Source organism: Orcinus orca, chromosome 1 (genome assembly GCF_937001465.1).
Source record: "Orcinus orca chromosome 1, mOrcOrc1.1, whole genome shotgun sequence".
Classification (NCBI taxonomy): Eukaryota; Metazoa; Chordata; class Mammalia; order Artiodactyla; family Delphinidae; genus Orcinus; species Orcinus orca.
In genome coordinates, this window is record NC_064559.1 from 105,774,635 (window position 1) to 105,790,539 (window position 15,905).

Here is a 15,905-nt window from a genome sequence, read left to right on the forward strand (position 1 = left end):
GGGAAGAGAGGGTAAGGTGATTCAGGGGGAGGATCCAGTGATGAACAGTCATGGGGCTTGTCTTCAAGGACTCAGGGTTGAGTTGGAGAGATAATACACAGTCAGCAGAGCAAATAATTCTCCTTAGGTGTGTGAAATCCCAATGGTTTTACAATTTAACCCAAGGCCCAGCTGCTGACGTGGGGGGCCACAGAAATTGTTGTCAAATCGTAAGGGCTGTTATATTTGGTTTCAGAGGACAGAACTAGAATCAACAGAAGGAAGAGAATTTTCAAGGCATCCCCATGGTAGCTTCTTGCTCACTTGCAACATGTCTTCTTGAGCAGGAGAGACGGGGGTGCAGTTTCAGCTGTGTGGCGCACCTGTCACCTGCAGCCTGCCTAGCTTATGCTGCAGCCACTACTAAAGGACTGCAACGAGCGGGGTGCCTACCGAGTGCAGTGCCTTATGTCCGCACCCCATTTGGGGGCTTTGTCAGAGGTAATGCAATCTTACTGCTAGACCAAACTTTTTTTTTCAATTATTAAGAAAGCATTTATTATGCACCTAATGAGAAAGCCTAATGCAATAAGAATACAAAGCAGAAGACAGGCTTTTGACTTTAAGAATTCTACTACCCATCTAAGGGAAAAAGCCGTTAAATCCTTGAGGGCAGGAATCATGCCTGATCTGTTTATTAATCTAACAGATATCACTGCGTGCCCAGTATTTGCCAGGCCTGGGACCCGTGAGGTATTATTTCAGTACCCAGAACGGTAGTAGACACATAGTAGGGACTCAGAAAAAATACTTGCGGGTTGGCTGTTAGACAAGAAGCTTTTGGAGAACAAGTGTAAGGCAGCATATAACCCAGCGTGGGAACGTATCCTGCCTGCTGCATGGTAATTTAGCATCTTCAGAGTTCGGGAGACATCCGAGAGGGACGAGAGCGATTTGCAAAGACGTCTCCATTTCCACCTAGATCTGTGGGGTCAGAAGAAGAGGTGCTGGCTATGAGTTCATGTTAATTTGGGTTGCTCTAAATTGGTTGTCTTTAAAAACAGTGGCTGCCTAGGGCGGCAACAGTGCCCACACGGAGGAGCACCAGACTGGGAACGTAGACCCTGAATTTTATTTCTAGCCATACAATACATGAAGTAAAGGAACAAAATGATTCATGCTCACCATGCACAAATACCTTCCTCTGGCCCTTTCCCTCTTCTCCAGGTGTAATGTTACTATTACCAAAGATGTTCCCTAATGACTTCTCCAAAATGTTTGCTTTGTCCCAGGACATGACACATTAAAAGAGGATGTGGAAGGTCTTGGAGTAAAGAACGTTCAGAGTTGGGATGTTCTTGTCCAGGTTCTAGGGAACATCTCTCTTTGCCTTGGGGACTTCAGAACTTGCATCAGTTGCAAAGGGCTGTAGAATTCAATTACCCAGGGCTCTATGGAGGGTCCAGGCCCCACCCTGAACCAGAGTCAACCCGCCTTACATTCCCATAGCCCCCTGTGTCTCCCTAATGTCAACACACATCGTGCTTTCTTGCAATTATGTGTTTGTTCTCTCTCCTTAATTAAGGGAAATAAAGGCAGTTAAGCTCAGTAAAGGCAGGGACTCCTTGCTTGTCTTTTTAACTGTTGCATCTTCAGTGCCATCATCACTGCATGATACCTGGTAACTGGTAACCACTCAACAAACTTATTAAATGAATGAACGAAAGGGAAGGACATCGTAGGCAGAGGCAACATGGGGAGCCAAGATAAAGAGGTGAGAAACTGTGGGCCGTGAATACACGTGTGGGGAGTTGTGTAGCTTAAGTACTGAGTATGTGAGGGGAACAGCAGAAATAGAATGGATGAGGCTGTGCCGTGGAGGGTCTCAAGTGCAAGTTAAATCGTTTGGACTTTATAAGCAGTAGGAAGCCAGTGAAGGTCACAGATAAAGCAGTGGGGTATACTACCATTTTTATTTGACAGAATTTATTCATGGCATGGGCGGCTGCCTTTGCCCCTCCTAACACACTTCCTGCCAAGAAATGGATAATAATCTACAAAACGTTTTATGTGCTGTACACCCAGAAAACTCAATGAGTGTCTAATCTACAAGTTTCTTTGGCTGAGTTTGTCGGGGGTCCAAAGGGACCCAGAGGTGTTGGGAAACTGACTTCAGCCGCGGACCTTTCATATTATAAGCTGAGCAGCTGGTACATGATAGCAATGTTAAGTTTCTCTGACCTTGTTTGAGTCATCCAGGATGTCGCAAACGAGAGGTTTTTCACCCTATATACTGCTGCCAGGGCCCACGGGGTCTGCCCTAGCCCACACCTCCCCAGCTGGTTAGTTTCTCTTGTTCTCTCCCGATGAGGCATCCTAAGACTGTCTTTCTGATATTCTGCGATGTTCCTTTCTTGTACCTGTGTTTTACTTCTTCCAGGTGGGACTCCTTGGACTACAAGTGAGGCAGTCAGCAGGCAAACCTCTTGGCAGACTAGACCAAAGCATCACATTCTTTGCCTTGAACTATTTATATATTTCCTTGGGGACTTGCAAGGAATGAGTGACAGAGTCAGAAGATCAAGGGGAAAATCTTCAGAAGTTGAGGAGAGTTTGGAAAACTTGCCCCAAATCCTGGAAGAATATAACATTTGTTTCTCTCTTTCTTTCTTTTTGATTGCCATTTCTCTTTCCTTCTGGCTTTCTCCCCTTCTTCTCTTCCATCTGTTTCTTTCTTCTTGGTAATGCACATCTCTCTACCTTCCACTTTCTCCTATTCTTGTCCTGCCCCACCACTTTCCTTGCTAGTCATGGCTGCCTTTTATTCAGTTCTTATATTCTGAGCACTGTGCTAAGTGCTTTTTACCTATTGCCTCATAATACTCTATGAGCTAAATGATAGTATATCCATTTCACAGGTGAGGAGGTTGAGACACAGATCCAGTAACTTCCCCAAGCTCAGCAGATATTCACAGGGATTTGAACTCCATTTAGCTAACCCCCAAATTAACTTCCCTTAATGGTTACAGGATCTCTTTTCTCCCATTTCCAACTCCCCCTTGTCTTTTCCCTCTTTTTGCTCCTCCTCTCTCCCCTTCTCTCCCTCCCTTCTCTCTGACACTCGCCACATCCTGGCCTTCACATGCGTGCTGATGACCCTGAAGGTGCTGAACACTGCACACGTGCCCAGAAGGGATCACAGACCATTCAGACTCTTATCTAATCAGTCATTTTCCTTTTGGACTAACGCGCCACAATTTTCCACTTTTGGAGGCGATGGAGGGGGCCCTTCATCATGTGAGGAAAAGGGCAAATGTCTGATCACAAACCAGAGGAAAGGGCTCAAGACTTGGAAGGGTCTTTGATATGGAAGGGAACAGAGATAAGGCCCTTTCCGCTTACTCATGGACTCTCTCATTCCCGGGGACGCTGTGTACTCTCAGGGTTGGGGAGTGGAGGGCTGGGAGAAGACAGAGCCGGGAGGCTGGTCTCTGTCAAGGTATCAACTCAGAAGCCAAAGCCTGGACCGTGAAATATGGAACCTCGCCCTGTCCCTCCTCATATGCATAAGGATAGGAACTGGGATAGGATAGGAATCAGGGGCACACTGGCAGCAAAGATGTGAAGGTTAAAGTTTGAACTTGACAACCTCTAAGGTCCCATCGTTATCAGAGGTTTTAAGATTCCAAGAAGAGAATATTTACCTTCAATTCAATTGTTGATTAGGACTGGTTGATTAAAGGCTTAAGCCATGAGGACATTTATTGTTCATCAAGTAAGGATTCTGGAGGTGGAAGATTCAAGAGTTGATTCAGAAGCCTCAGGGCACTGGTTGGCATTTCTGAGATTCTCTGGGAAGCTTCAGGCATCTTGACTCACACAAACTGTCCACAGGCAGGAGGTCGTGGAGGTGAAGAGGACTTCAAGTGAGGCTCCATTTACTGGGGGATGGTAAAACATTTTCTAGAGCAATCCTTCCACATCAGACTCTCCCCACACCTCACAGACCAGAAGTAACTGCAGTGGAGGCTGAGAAAGTGATAGCTGGCCTTCTCACCCTGCTTACGGGACACAGCAAGGAACAGGGGATTGGTTTGCCACCGGGTAGAAAACACCAGTGCCTGCCACCGCCTCCTTCATTCACTCAACTAAGATTTACTAAGTACCCACTCTGGGCCGGGTGATGATGGTACAGAGGACAAGAGGATTCCTGTTCTCAAGGAGCTCCTACTGGAAGAACACAGACAGGCAGAGGATCACAAAACAAGATGGCAAGTGCTAGGAGAGGACTGAGTGTCCCCAGGGCCACCACAGAGCTGAAGATGCTCAGCTTGAGGAAGCAGGGAGGGCTGGGAAAGCAATGACTGGGTTAAGTTTTGAAGGGTAAACAGGATTCAGCTAGAGGTGAGGGAGCATGTAGGAGGTGGCTGAGCGGAGAGCATTTGGGAACCTTCCAGGACTTGGCATGCTGGACACGACAAAGGCAACTGAAGGGGATAGGCAGGAAACGAGGCTGAAGAAGCATGCCAGGACCTGATGAGGGAAGGTTCTGTGTGGGACTTAAAGGTTTGGGGCGTTTATTCTGGATGTGTGGGTGAGCAGGTCTGTGTGTGGGAAACTTCTGTCTGCAGAAAGACAAGCCGAGCTGTACAGCTGGAATGGCTGCACTGCAGTGAAGTGTAGATCAGCACTGCCAGCTGCTAACCAGCTGGGGGAACCTGTGAAACCTTTGAATGTTTTTGTTTCCCACCTCCCGATAGAGTTGGCCCATGCTGGATGGCTCTGATCGTTAGTGAAATAGAAATAGAAACAGAAAATGCTTCCTAAGGGGCCAAATTTGCCTCTCCCACCCTCTCCTTTTTCTCTTCCACCTAGTTCTGGCCTCTGGAGTCAGAAATATATATATATATTTTTTCCACCTGACAGCAGCTCAAACACATGGAACACGTGAATTACGATTTTCAGTATATCACATACCTCATCTCATTTACCCCTCCAAGTCCTCTGGTGTAGCTCTTCCCATTTTACAGGCAAGGAAACAGACTCAGTGAGGTAAATGTCCAGAGTCACATTTGCAGGCTCCTGTCCTGTGCTCTTTCCACTACTCCAGTGTTTCTCGGGTGAGGTCCTTGCACTGCCTGCATCAGAATAATCCAGGCTTCTTGCTGCAAATCCAGATTCCTGGGGGCCATCCCAGACCTCCTGGAGTAGAATCTCTGGAGATAACAGCACAGAATCCACATTATAACACACATCTCAGGTGATTTCTAGATCCATTAAAGCGTGGGAATCATGCTCTAATCTTTCTATCATGACTGCTTTGTCTTCTCTTTCATTTTTGCTGCGGGTGGGGGAGGAGGAAGAGAGCTTTTTAGGTGAATCTGACTTCTAAGCTGCACTCTCTTAAGGAACGCATTGGTATGGGTCAGTGGAATCACAGAGCATGACTGGACCTTCCAGATGTTTGCAGAAAGCATCCCTCTGTTTTTCTCTCTGTCCCATTTGCAGGAGTCTTGGCGTCTGTCTTCTGCTGAGCCAAGATGGGTGACTGGAGCTTCCTGGGAGAGTTCCTGGAGGAAGCACACAAGCATTCCACGGTGATCGGTAAGGTCTGGCTCACCGTCCTCTTCATATTCCGCATGCTGGTGCTGGGCACGGCTGCCGAGTCCTCCTGGGGGGACGAGCAGGCTGATTTCCAGTGTGATACGATTCAGCCTGGTTGCGAGAACGTCTGCTATGACCAAGCCTTCCCCATCTCGCACATTCGCTATTGGGTGCTGCAGGTCATCTTCGTCTCCACACCCTCTCTAGTGTACTTGGGCCACGCCGTGCACACGGTGCGCATGCAGGAGAAGCGGAAGCTACGGGAGGGCGAGAGGGCCAAAGAGGTTCGGGGCGCTGCCTCTTACGAGTACCCAGTGGCCGAGAAGACAGAGCTGTCCTGCTGGGAAGAAGCGAATGGAAAGATTCCGCTCCGGGGCAGTCTGCTCAACACTTACGTCTGCAGCATCCTGATCCGCACCACCGTGGAGGTGGCCTTCATCGTGGGCCAGTACCTCCTCTATGGCATCTTCCTGGACACCCTGCACGTCTGCCGCAGGAGTCCCTGTCCCCATCCTGTCAACTGTTATGTGTCCCGGCCCACGGAGAAGAATGTCTTCATTGTCTTTATGCTGGCTGTGGCCGGACTGTCCCTTTTCCTCAGCCTTGTTGAACTCTACCACCTGGGCTGGAAAAAGATCAGACAGCGATTTGTCAAGTCACAGCAGGGCATGGATGAGTGCCAGCTTCCTGGTCCCTCTGCCCGCATAGTCAAGAGCTGCACACCACCCCCTGACTTCAATCAGTGCCTGGAGAATGGCCCTGGGGGGAAATTCTTCAATCCATTCAGTAACAAGATGGCCTCACAGCAGAACACAGATAACCTGGCCACTGAGCAGGTGCGAGGCCAGGAGCAGATTCCTGGGGAGGGTTTCATTCATATCCGTTATGCCCAGAAGCCTGAGGTACCCAATGAAGGCTCCCCAGGTCACCGCCTCCCCCATGGCTACCAGGGTGACAAGCGCCGTCTCAGCAAGGCCAGCAGCAAGGCCAGGTCAGATGACCTATCAGTGTGACCCACCGGTGTGGCGGAACCAGGACCAGGTGGGAACAAAGGAGGCTCAGAGAGGGAAGGTGTGTCCCTTCTGACCCCATCTCTCTCATTCTCATCACTGCTCTACTCAGTTTTGGCCCTGGATCTCAATGGCATTGCTCATTTTTTCCAGAAGCTATGACCAGGTCTTTGTGGGTGCAGTAAGAGACATGGCTACCTACCCAGGCTCCTTCACCCTCCACTCAGAATCCTCAGTGAAGCCTTTCATATTACTCAGTGAATGGGATAGAGGAGGGGACGGGGACCATGGCAAATCTGACCTGGGAGGGACAGCCGGGGGATAGGATGACTCTCTACATACCAGCCGCACACCAGATGGATTCTCTAAGCCCCTCTGGCGTCGATGACCCGATCACCCTTCCTCCTGCAAGGAAGAGCCCAAAGTTCCCGGCCAGCAATGAGCATGAATCAAGGAACTTGCATTATATGTGCTCTTGAATCTGTTGTCTCCTTGGACCATACCTTGGGGTGGTGGTCAGGTCGCCATGGGATGCCCTTGGCTGCCCCTCCCTCTACCCAGTCTTACTTAAAAAGAGGCCCTTAGAACTCGACCAGCAGCCTCAACTTCACGAGTGCCTTGGTATGTACCTCTGGCAAATGTCTCACCCTGATGATGTTGCAGCCTTTCCTTCTGCCAGGGTGTACAGCGAGCCCGGGGAGGGGAGTGACAAGCTCTCCTAGGGAGTCACTGTGCACACTGACCCCACCGGCATTCCTGCCACCACGTATCAACCTGCAGCTTTTTTACAGTTCAACCTGATGGTAGAAACCATCCCTTCCAGTCCTCCCTTGGCTGTCCATCCAGTGCTCCCCTAAAAACCTTATTGACCAGAATGCCCAAGAAGCCATCATCCTCTCTCACGTTCTGACCAGATCACCAGCCATGGAGGCCAGTGGAATTTCCCCAGGTCTTATTAAAACAAAGAGGGCATTGTGCTTCTCAGATTCCCCTTGGGAAAAAAAAAATAATTCTGCTGTGAAGATAAAAATGAAAAAGGAGAGAAAATACTGGAAAACTATTTTTCCCTCCTGTTTGCTTCCCTTGCTGACTGCCAGCTTAGAGTGCCAAGAGGAGGTGTGATGACAACTATGGAGGCCCCCATATCTCTCTTTCCCTGGAGGATTTAGCAGGGGCATGAAAGCAGAAAGGGAATCTCCAGCTCTCTTGGCAGGGCCCTTGTTTAAGAGCACAGAGATGCCTGTGTCTCCCCAGTGCTCCTAAAGAGACTGCCAGAAAAGCAGTGGGGACTACAGAAAAGCCCTGCCTTCCCAGGGACTGGCCAGGTTTCTCTCTTCAGTCCATCTGTAATACGTGGTTGCCATGTTGGATGAAGGTAAAGGATGCTCAGAAGTGGCTGCCGAAACTTATAGGGAGACAGTTACTTTTTAAGATGCATGTGTGTGTTTGTGTGTGTATGTATAGGCTGATAAGCTGGGTGAAAGGCAGGGGAGTCCTGAAGTAAGGAAAGCATGCCTTAGAGACACTTGTGTCTTCCTGCCCTTTCTTCCAGATGCCCGGCAGAGGGGCTGAGTCTCACTGTTTTCAGTGTCATTAACCTAAAGAGATAAGCATGAGAGGTTGGGACAGAGGAGGCTGAAGCCTCAGAAGGAGGCTTTAGCCTCTGCCCCACCTGCCCATCTCTGGGCCCCTCTGCTGATACTTGGTTGTTATTGGTGGGTGGGGAGAAGGATGAGGGTAGAGGGGTGGAGGAAACTGACTGGGATGCCATTTAGGGAAGAATGACTGGTCATCCCAGGTTCCTGGAGGGGACACCTTTTAATCTATTCTCTGGCACTGGCATTAAGACTCTCTCTCCAAAACAAAGCAAAAAAGACTCTCTTTCCTTCCATCTCTGAAGTGTGTTTGTTTTGTGAAATGAGTGTTCTTGGATTAGAAATTCTGTGAGATCAGTCCTGATGATGGGGCTCTCAGGAAGGAAAAAGGAAATAATATGTGTCGTTTGTCCTAATAAAGTCTGGCCCTACATTTATCTCTCCTTTGTGTCCCTTTCATGCTGTGACTACAAGAGAAGGATGGCAGACTTGGTGGGGGAGGGGAGCACTTGGAGCCAGTCACCAGTCGATCAGTATTGCGAAGAGCTTTGGAATCACACATGCCAGCGTGAAAATCCCAGCTGCTGATTTGCAGCTGGACTCCAGCAAGCTCCTTAATCTCTGAAGCTTGGTTTTCTCATCTGTAAACTGAACCTAGTAATATCTACCTCATAGGTTGTTAAATGAGATACTATTTATAAAGAGTACAGCAGAGCGCCTGGGAAATAGTAGTCTGTCATTAAATGGTTATTATTGTTATTATCTTCATTATTTTTGTTGCTATGTTGAATACATAGTATTTGAAAACCTGGGATGCTGAGGGATGGTTACAGAACTTGCCTTTATGGAGCTCACAGTCTACCTAAGATGATCAACTAAACCACATAGAGGAAACAATTAGAATAGAATGAAATAGGAATTCATTGATTATCAATTCTAGGAACTATAAGGCTCCAGGAAGTGATACATAGGAAAATACTACATAGAAGAGGACAGACCTGACCTGAGCCTTAAAGAGTGGCTAAGGTTTTAGAGAAGTGAGACCTCAAGGATGACACTATGAAATAGGTCTGGGTATCCCCATTTTACAGACATGGAAGCTGAGTTCCAGGAAGTTTCTCTGACAGTGGGCAGCTTCTCACTGGCTTCTTTGGGTGAAATCTCATCTCTTTGGAAGAGCAAAAATGATTCTTGCTCCAAACAAAGGGTCCAGGGACCACTCAGTCCTTCACCAGCAAATGGGTGCCATTTCCTAGAGGAAGAAACAAAGGCTGGGAAGAAAACAAATGGAAGTATTATCTTAGCTACCAAGTGGTCTTGTCTATCAGGGCAGGAAAGCTCTTACGGGGACTTCCCTGGTGGTCCAGTGATTAAGAATCCATTTTGCAATGCAGGGGACTCCAGTTTGATCTCTGGTCAGGGAACTAAGATCCCACTTGCTGCGGGGCAACTAAGCCCACGTGCCGCAACTACCGAGCCCGCGTGCCACAAGTAGAGAGAAGCCCACACACCGCAATGAAGACCCAATGCAGCCAATAAATAAAAACATATTTTTTAAAAAAAGAAAGCTCTTGTAAAGAGGGCTAGCAAAGAGGTCATAGAACACATCTTGTGACACCAGTGTTGAGATTCAAGGGTGTTCCTAACATCTGGCGTCTATCCGAGGGTAAGGTGCTCAGCCCAAATGTGCCTGAGCAGTCTAACTGGAAAAAGCACCTGGGATCCATTTTTCTTCCTAGAAAAGAAGTAGAGAATCTCTTGGTTTTATAAACATAGCTATTAACATTTGACAGTTTGTGTAACACCGAGACTGCAAAAGCCAAGGGACTTATTTTATAGTGAGTAAGATTTCAACCTCATGTATCTACTCTTATTTTATTTCCTTTCCCTCTCTAAATGTTCACCACTAAAGAGGTAAGCTGAGTACTAATCTAATGAACACACTTTGGGTTGTAGGCTCCTACAGGCCCCTTTCCTTAATTTCCTTCCTCCAGTGCCAGATAAGACCAGAATTTCTACCACTAGTGTTTCATTCCTATGGCTGAAGTGTTTAAGTGGTTAATGCTAATAACACTACTATGAAGAATCATATTATGAATGAGTTTTCAGATTTCTTCTTAATAGCAGATTTTGATAGCAGAGGGAAAAACGAAAGAACAAGGGCACCAGGTACTTGGCAGGTGTCTTGAAGGATTGCTTTCATGATGTAGAAATGAAGAAAACAGCAAGACTAAAGAGGGGAGCCAAAGATAAGCTGCCCACTTCCCAGTCCCCGGTAGATCCTGGAAGCGCCTGCATTTAAGTCCATGATTTGGCCCTTACTGTCCATGTATTGGACAAACAAATTTACAAATGACAGCTACGTAAATAGAACACGATCGACAGTTTATCCCCATTGGTCACCTGATGGTCAGCAGAGATGGGTATGGTCTATAGTTTTTTATTGTCATTTCAATTGGAAAAGAGAAAAACTTGCATTCAACAAATATTTATTGAGCACCTACTTTGAAGTGGCACTCTGTTGGGCTTTAGGAATACAATTTTATAAAACAGGTACAGTTCCCTCCTTTTGGAGCTTATAGCCTAGTGGGGAAGACTCCCTCACACAAATGAACAAAATAATTACAAATTGTGATAAGTGCCTAGAAAGAAACAGACTGGGGGGCAGGGTAGCTAACAAAGGTGGAGGGAGAGACCTTCTTCAGATATGATGGGCGGAAAGACCTTTCTGAGGAGGTAATTTGAGGCTGAAATCTGACGGCTGAGAAGAAGCCAGCTACTGATGAGTAGGAGAAGAACCCAGGTAGGGGAACCCAAATTCCTTCCAGGAAACTGCAGAATCCAGCTGTCCCTGACCTCAATCTGGTCCAACATTTTTGAAAGACATAATTCAAGCAGCACCTAGATAGCACCTAAAACAACACTGTTGGGCTGTTGCGAAACACACCAAGCCTCAAGGGACAGAGAAGTCTTTTTGCTCAGAGAAGCAAAAGGAACATATAAAAGGTCTTAATTAAAACAACTAAATATCATATGTTAACATTCTAGAAAGCCCTATATGATGTTGCAACTATTATTTCCATCAGTATCAATTCCTGTAACATACTTGGGGCCTTCTAAACTAGGCCTGTTTCCTAGAGTCCAGGCTGGTAGGCAGAAGACTGTGTCCAAAGGGCTCGGAAGGAGCCGGCAAGGCGTGGTCCAGAGGAGCCTTGGCATCAGAGGAGTCAAAACAGCAAAACATCAAGTGCACAGAGAGGGGGAAGTGAGGAGGGAGGGGGAGCACATCCGCAGGGAAGCCAGGCTACGGCAGCCGTGCAAGACGCTGGTCGGGCAGGCCCCGCTGGGGACATCTCTCCACTGGATCTGGATTTGGAGCTAAACCTCCAGACTCAGAGGAGGCAGTTGACATGGGCAAAGCAGAGCTTCATCCTAGGGGCTGGATTACTAGGCGGACCACCAGGACAGAGTCTTGGACAGAGTACAAGGTGGGTGCCCATTGTCAGCCTCAGTAAGGTGCTGATAAAGTCATTGCCAGTAATATATACGATTTAATAGATGCCTTCAAAACCTTAAACCACAGGAAGGACCAATCGTGAGACTTCCAGGCACCTCAGCAAGCATGGTGGTGGGCAGGGAGATGATTTTTGGCCTGGAACCTAATATTGCTCTGAAATCACCCCAAGCTGGCATCTACCTCCTTCACCTACACATAAGGCCAGCACAGCCCTGGGGAAGTCATGGCTTGGACACAAGGTTTAAGTCCCCTCTGTCCCTTCAACCTTTTCCATTACCCCCATTCAAGACCCTTGTGTGAAAGGGCACCGGACTTGCTAACAAGGGCTTCCTCAGAGAGCAACTGAGAGCTGTGTGTGAACCCATTCAGGAGAGCGCGTCGCCCTGGGCACTGCAGCCTGGCCACTGCTAAATCCCCTTAGGTGACAGCTGCTGTTCCAACACGGGACGTTCAGGGCAGGGTGGAATTGCTTTATGCCTTCCTGGGACTCTTCTTCAAATAAGCGGGAATATAAATTGGAGGGGTTTAAGCTTACAAATTTTGAGGTAAAATTATGCATTCGAAAAACAATGTAAAAAAATGTGTGGGGCATGACTTGCTAGGGAAAAGTCCATTTTAAAAACCCTCATATTTTGATAATAATTATGAAGCACGCTTGTAGTCGTTAAGTGCTAACTCTTTTCTAGTTTCTGTGCTGAGATTTCATGAATTACCATTTCATCCTTACAATAATCCTACAAGGTCAGCTGACCCCACTTTACAGATAAGGAAAAAGAGTCAGTAACCTGCACAGCTAGTAGGCAGTAGAGCTGGGTTCCAAACACTCATCTCTCAGTCTACAGTGTGCTTCACTTAAGTGCTTATCATATATTCTTGAGTAAAAAGGCGAGATACAAAATTGTATGTACACCATGATTACAATGAGTAAAATAGGTATTTATAAGAACAAAGACCTGAAAGGAACAAACAAAAATGAAAGCAGTTTTGCCAGTATGGTGGATCTGTGGGGTGCTTTAATTCTCCTTATTTTCTAAACTATTTTCATATTATCATGCTATTTTTGTAATTAAAAAATTTTAATTATATTTATATTCAACCTTTGGTCTAAATTTGGTGCTCCCCTGGGGCGGCTGCCAGGAGCTGCCTCTCTTCGTTTCCGCAGTTCTCATGCCTGGGAACATTTTTCTTTCTTTGGGCTCTGACTGCCACCCTTAAATGGAATAAGATTAAGCAGGAGGCACCCACCCCAGGGTCTGGGCTACCGATCGTGTGACAGTGGATGGTCTGCCTCCGGAAATAGCTGAGCATCAGAGGGAGGGTGGAAGGCACCGTGCGCACCCATGAGCTCCTGCACATCCTCAGCGTGGTGGGTGTGGAGAGTGTCCGCTCCACGTCAGGTCAGGGCCGTGGAAAGTGCACTGTTTGGGTGGTTTAGAAGGATATCAGCGGGAGAGAAGCCTGCCCTCAGATGCTCAGACCTAGTAGGAGAGGAGAATGATGCCAAAGCCCAGGGGACAAGCTCAGTATGGTAAGCACGAGAAAAGCAGCAGTGCGGTTCTCAGAGCAGGGAGGGGACCTCGGGAGAGGGAAAGCTCGGGGAAAGCTTCACAGAGTAGGTGCTACTTGAACTGGGCTGTGAGAAATGAATAAGGTTTTATTGGGCTGGCCAAAAATTTCGTTCGGGTTTTTCTGTAGCAGCGTATGGAAAAACCCGAATGAACATTTTGGCCAGCCCAATATTACATAGAGAAAGAAGACTTTCTAGTGAGAAGAAATAGCGTGGTATGTTCCAGGAGCTGGGAGGAGCTGAGAGGGGAACACTGGGGGAGATGAGGGCAAGAGGTGGGAGGATTCTTGAAAGTGTGCCTTTCACCTTGTAGGTGGTAAGGAGCTATTGAGTTTCTTCGGGCATCTGGGGAGTGGGGTGATCGGTTCCTGAGGTCGCCTATGGCAGCAAGACGCTGCGGAGGGAAGACCCTGGAGGCTGATTATACACGAGGCTCCCTTTAATCTGGGGATGAAGTGAGGGGATACAGACAGAGCCCCAACCATTGGGACTTGGTGACTGGTGAGGAATGGGGTGGGGATGGTGGTAGGAGAAGGAAGCCAGAGATAACTAAGAGGTTTCAGGTCTCTGTGAACATTTATTCATTTATTAAACAAAATTCACTCCAGGAGAGGGTAATGGGTATATTAGACCACTTTTATGTATCACTTCAGATCCTCTCAGTCTTACCTGCCTCTTATTCCAGCTGCCCGTGGGTGTGGACCAGCTGCACACAGGAGCATCTGACCTCCCTCCAGGGTGCACCTACTGACACAGTAGTAGGTGCTCAGCACCTATGCCGGCACATGGACACCCAGAAGTAGGGGATAATCAGTGCAACACAGGGCAAACCTCTGAACAGGGGGAAACAGAAGCCCTTCCTCTACCCCTGCTACCACTACCCTGGTGGTTCCAAGGCCTGGTTATTAGGGCTTCTCCAGGGTGTAGCCCTTTGGATTGAGCACCCCACTTAGCAGTGCCCGGTTCAATAACACATCTTCCTATGGGCTCCGCCTCCTTCCCTGCCTCTCTCTCCTTGCTCCCAAACTGTACACCATGATGAAGTGTAAACACAACAGTTCTGCCTCAGGCTCTGCTCCCTGGGGAATCCAGACTGAACCAATGATTCCATTTTGAAATCTAGTGGTTTTCACTCTACTCAGAATTGTAGAACATTCAGACCAAGCCTGGAGCATCAAGGTTGGTAGCGATACTGCACTCCTAGAACAAGTATTCGTATGTAGGTCACAAATCCTGACATTTGATAGAATTCTGAAGTCCAGCATTTATAGGGATTCTCATAGTTTCTTGTGTGTTAGTCTTGTCCACCTGGATAGATCTTCACCTCCAAGACTCTGAACCTCACAGCATTTAGGACAATGTTGGGCAGGCAGAAGATGCTAGAAAACATCTGCCAAGTTGAACTGCACTTGTTCTCTTTTATTTCCCTGAATTCCACATAGTCTTCAGCCGCCTCACTTAATCTACAAACTAGTTTCCAAAAGGGCATGTCCTTCTCTTTGTACTGCTAGCGCATGGTGAAATGGCACCGACGGAAACTTCCACTGCGTCAAAGTGTGACGTGACTGCGCTCCAACAGACACTGTGTGATTATACAGTGGTTTATCCAAAGAGCTCCCCTCCCCGTGGATCTGGAGCTTCTGCCTGGGAAATATGCAAGCTGGTTGCGGCTATCGTGCCCCTGCGTCCCTCTTTCCAGGACATCCCCCCTCCCGCCCACCACTGACACACCATGACAGCGCCCCAGTTTTGTTCGGATTTTCAGTGGGAAAGGAAGTTAAAAGTGTAGAAAGAAATTATTCTCCCCTCCTCAGTTAACCAAGGACTTCATTGCCACTAACTTGTCTCTCTTCTTCCCCATCCCTTAAATGGTCTCAAGATTTGGGGAAAATAAAAAATTACTACACACATACACATACACACACGTGCGTGCATGCACGCGCGCACACACACAACGGGGCCTCTATCTTAACATTTATAGCAGCCTTTAACCCAAAGGGCTTTCTGGGAGAGGCAGGCAGCCAAAGCGATGCTGGCCTTTCTCTGGGCCTCCTGTGTCAGGCTCAGGCAGGAGACCATGAGCATGGAGGTGTTGAGTTTGGACCGTCAGGGCACTTCAGCTGGTAGAGAGTGAAAGGCGCCCTCTGATAGTTGGGGCTGGGGGCTGTCAGGGCATGGAGAGAGCTGCTCAGGTGGCAGCTAAGCTTTCAAAGGAAAACACCTCTGGCTTTTCAAACACACACTCTTTCTGCTTCCTTTTCCTGGCACCCACTTAGACCCTGCCATTCCAAGTCCCCTGCTCACTCCTTCCAACACCTTCTGTCCAACCTGCTGACTTTCCCTTCCCACCCAGCAGAGCACTGGGTCAGGAGCAGATGGATTCATGTGCATATGACTCGTCTTCCCGACTAAACCCCAGGACGTCAGAGTACATCTGACATTTCTTTTCTGTTGCTCACTGTCCCTAGCATAAGAATCATAGGATTTTTAAATAGGGAGAGGCCTCTAGCAATCAAACTTAACTCTTATTTTCCAGGAAACTGAACCCTGGAGAATCAAGGGTTCTAGAACCTCAGTGCTGAGCTGCCATTCAGCCCAACCTCCTGATTGCTGCTGTGACCTTCTCTCCACTG

General features: G+C 47.8%; 1 protein-coding gene across 1 annotated transcript; it reads left to right on the forward strand.

The window, feature by feature from the left end:
• The first annotated feature begins 5,519 nt into the window (after positions 1–5,519).
• On the forward strand, positions 5,520–9,705 carry GJA5 (gap junction protein alpha 5). Its single transcript, XM_033416603.2, has one exon. It carries the CDS (start codon positions 5,520–5,522, stop codon positions 6,594–6,596), a length of 1,077 nt encoding a protein of 358 aa, XP_033272494.1. The 3' UTR covers positions 6,597–9,705.
• Positions 9,706–15,905: the final 6,200 nt, after the last annotated feature.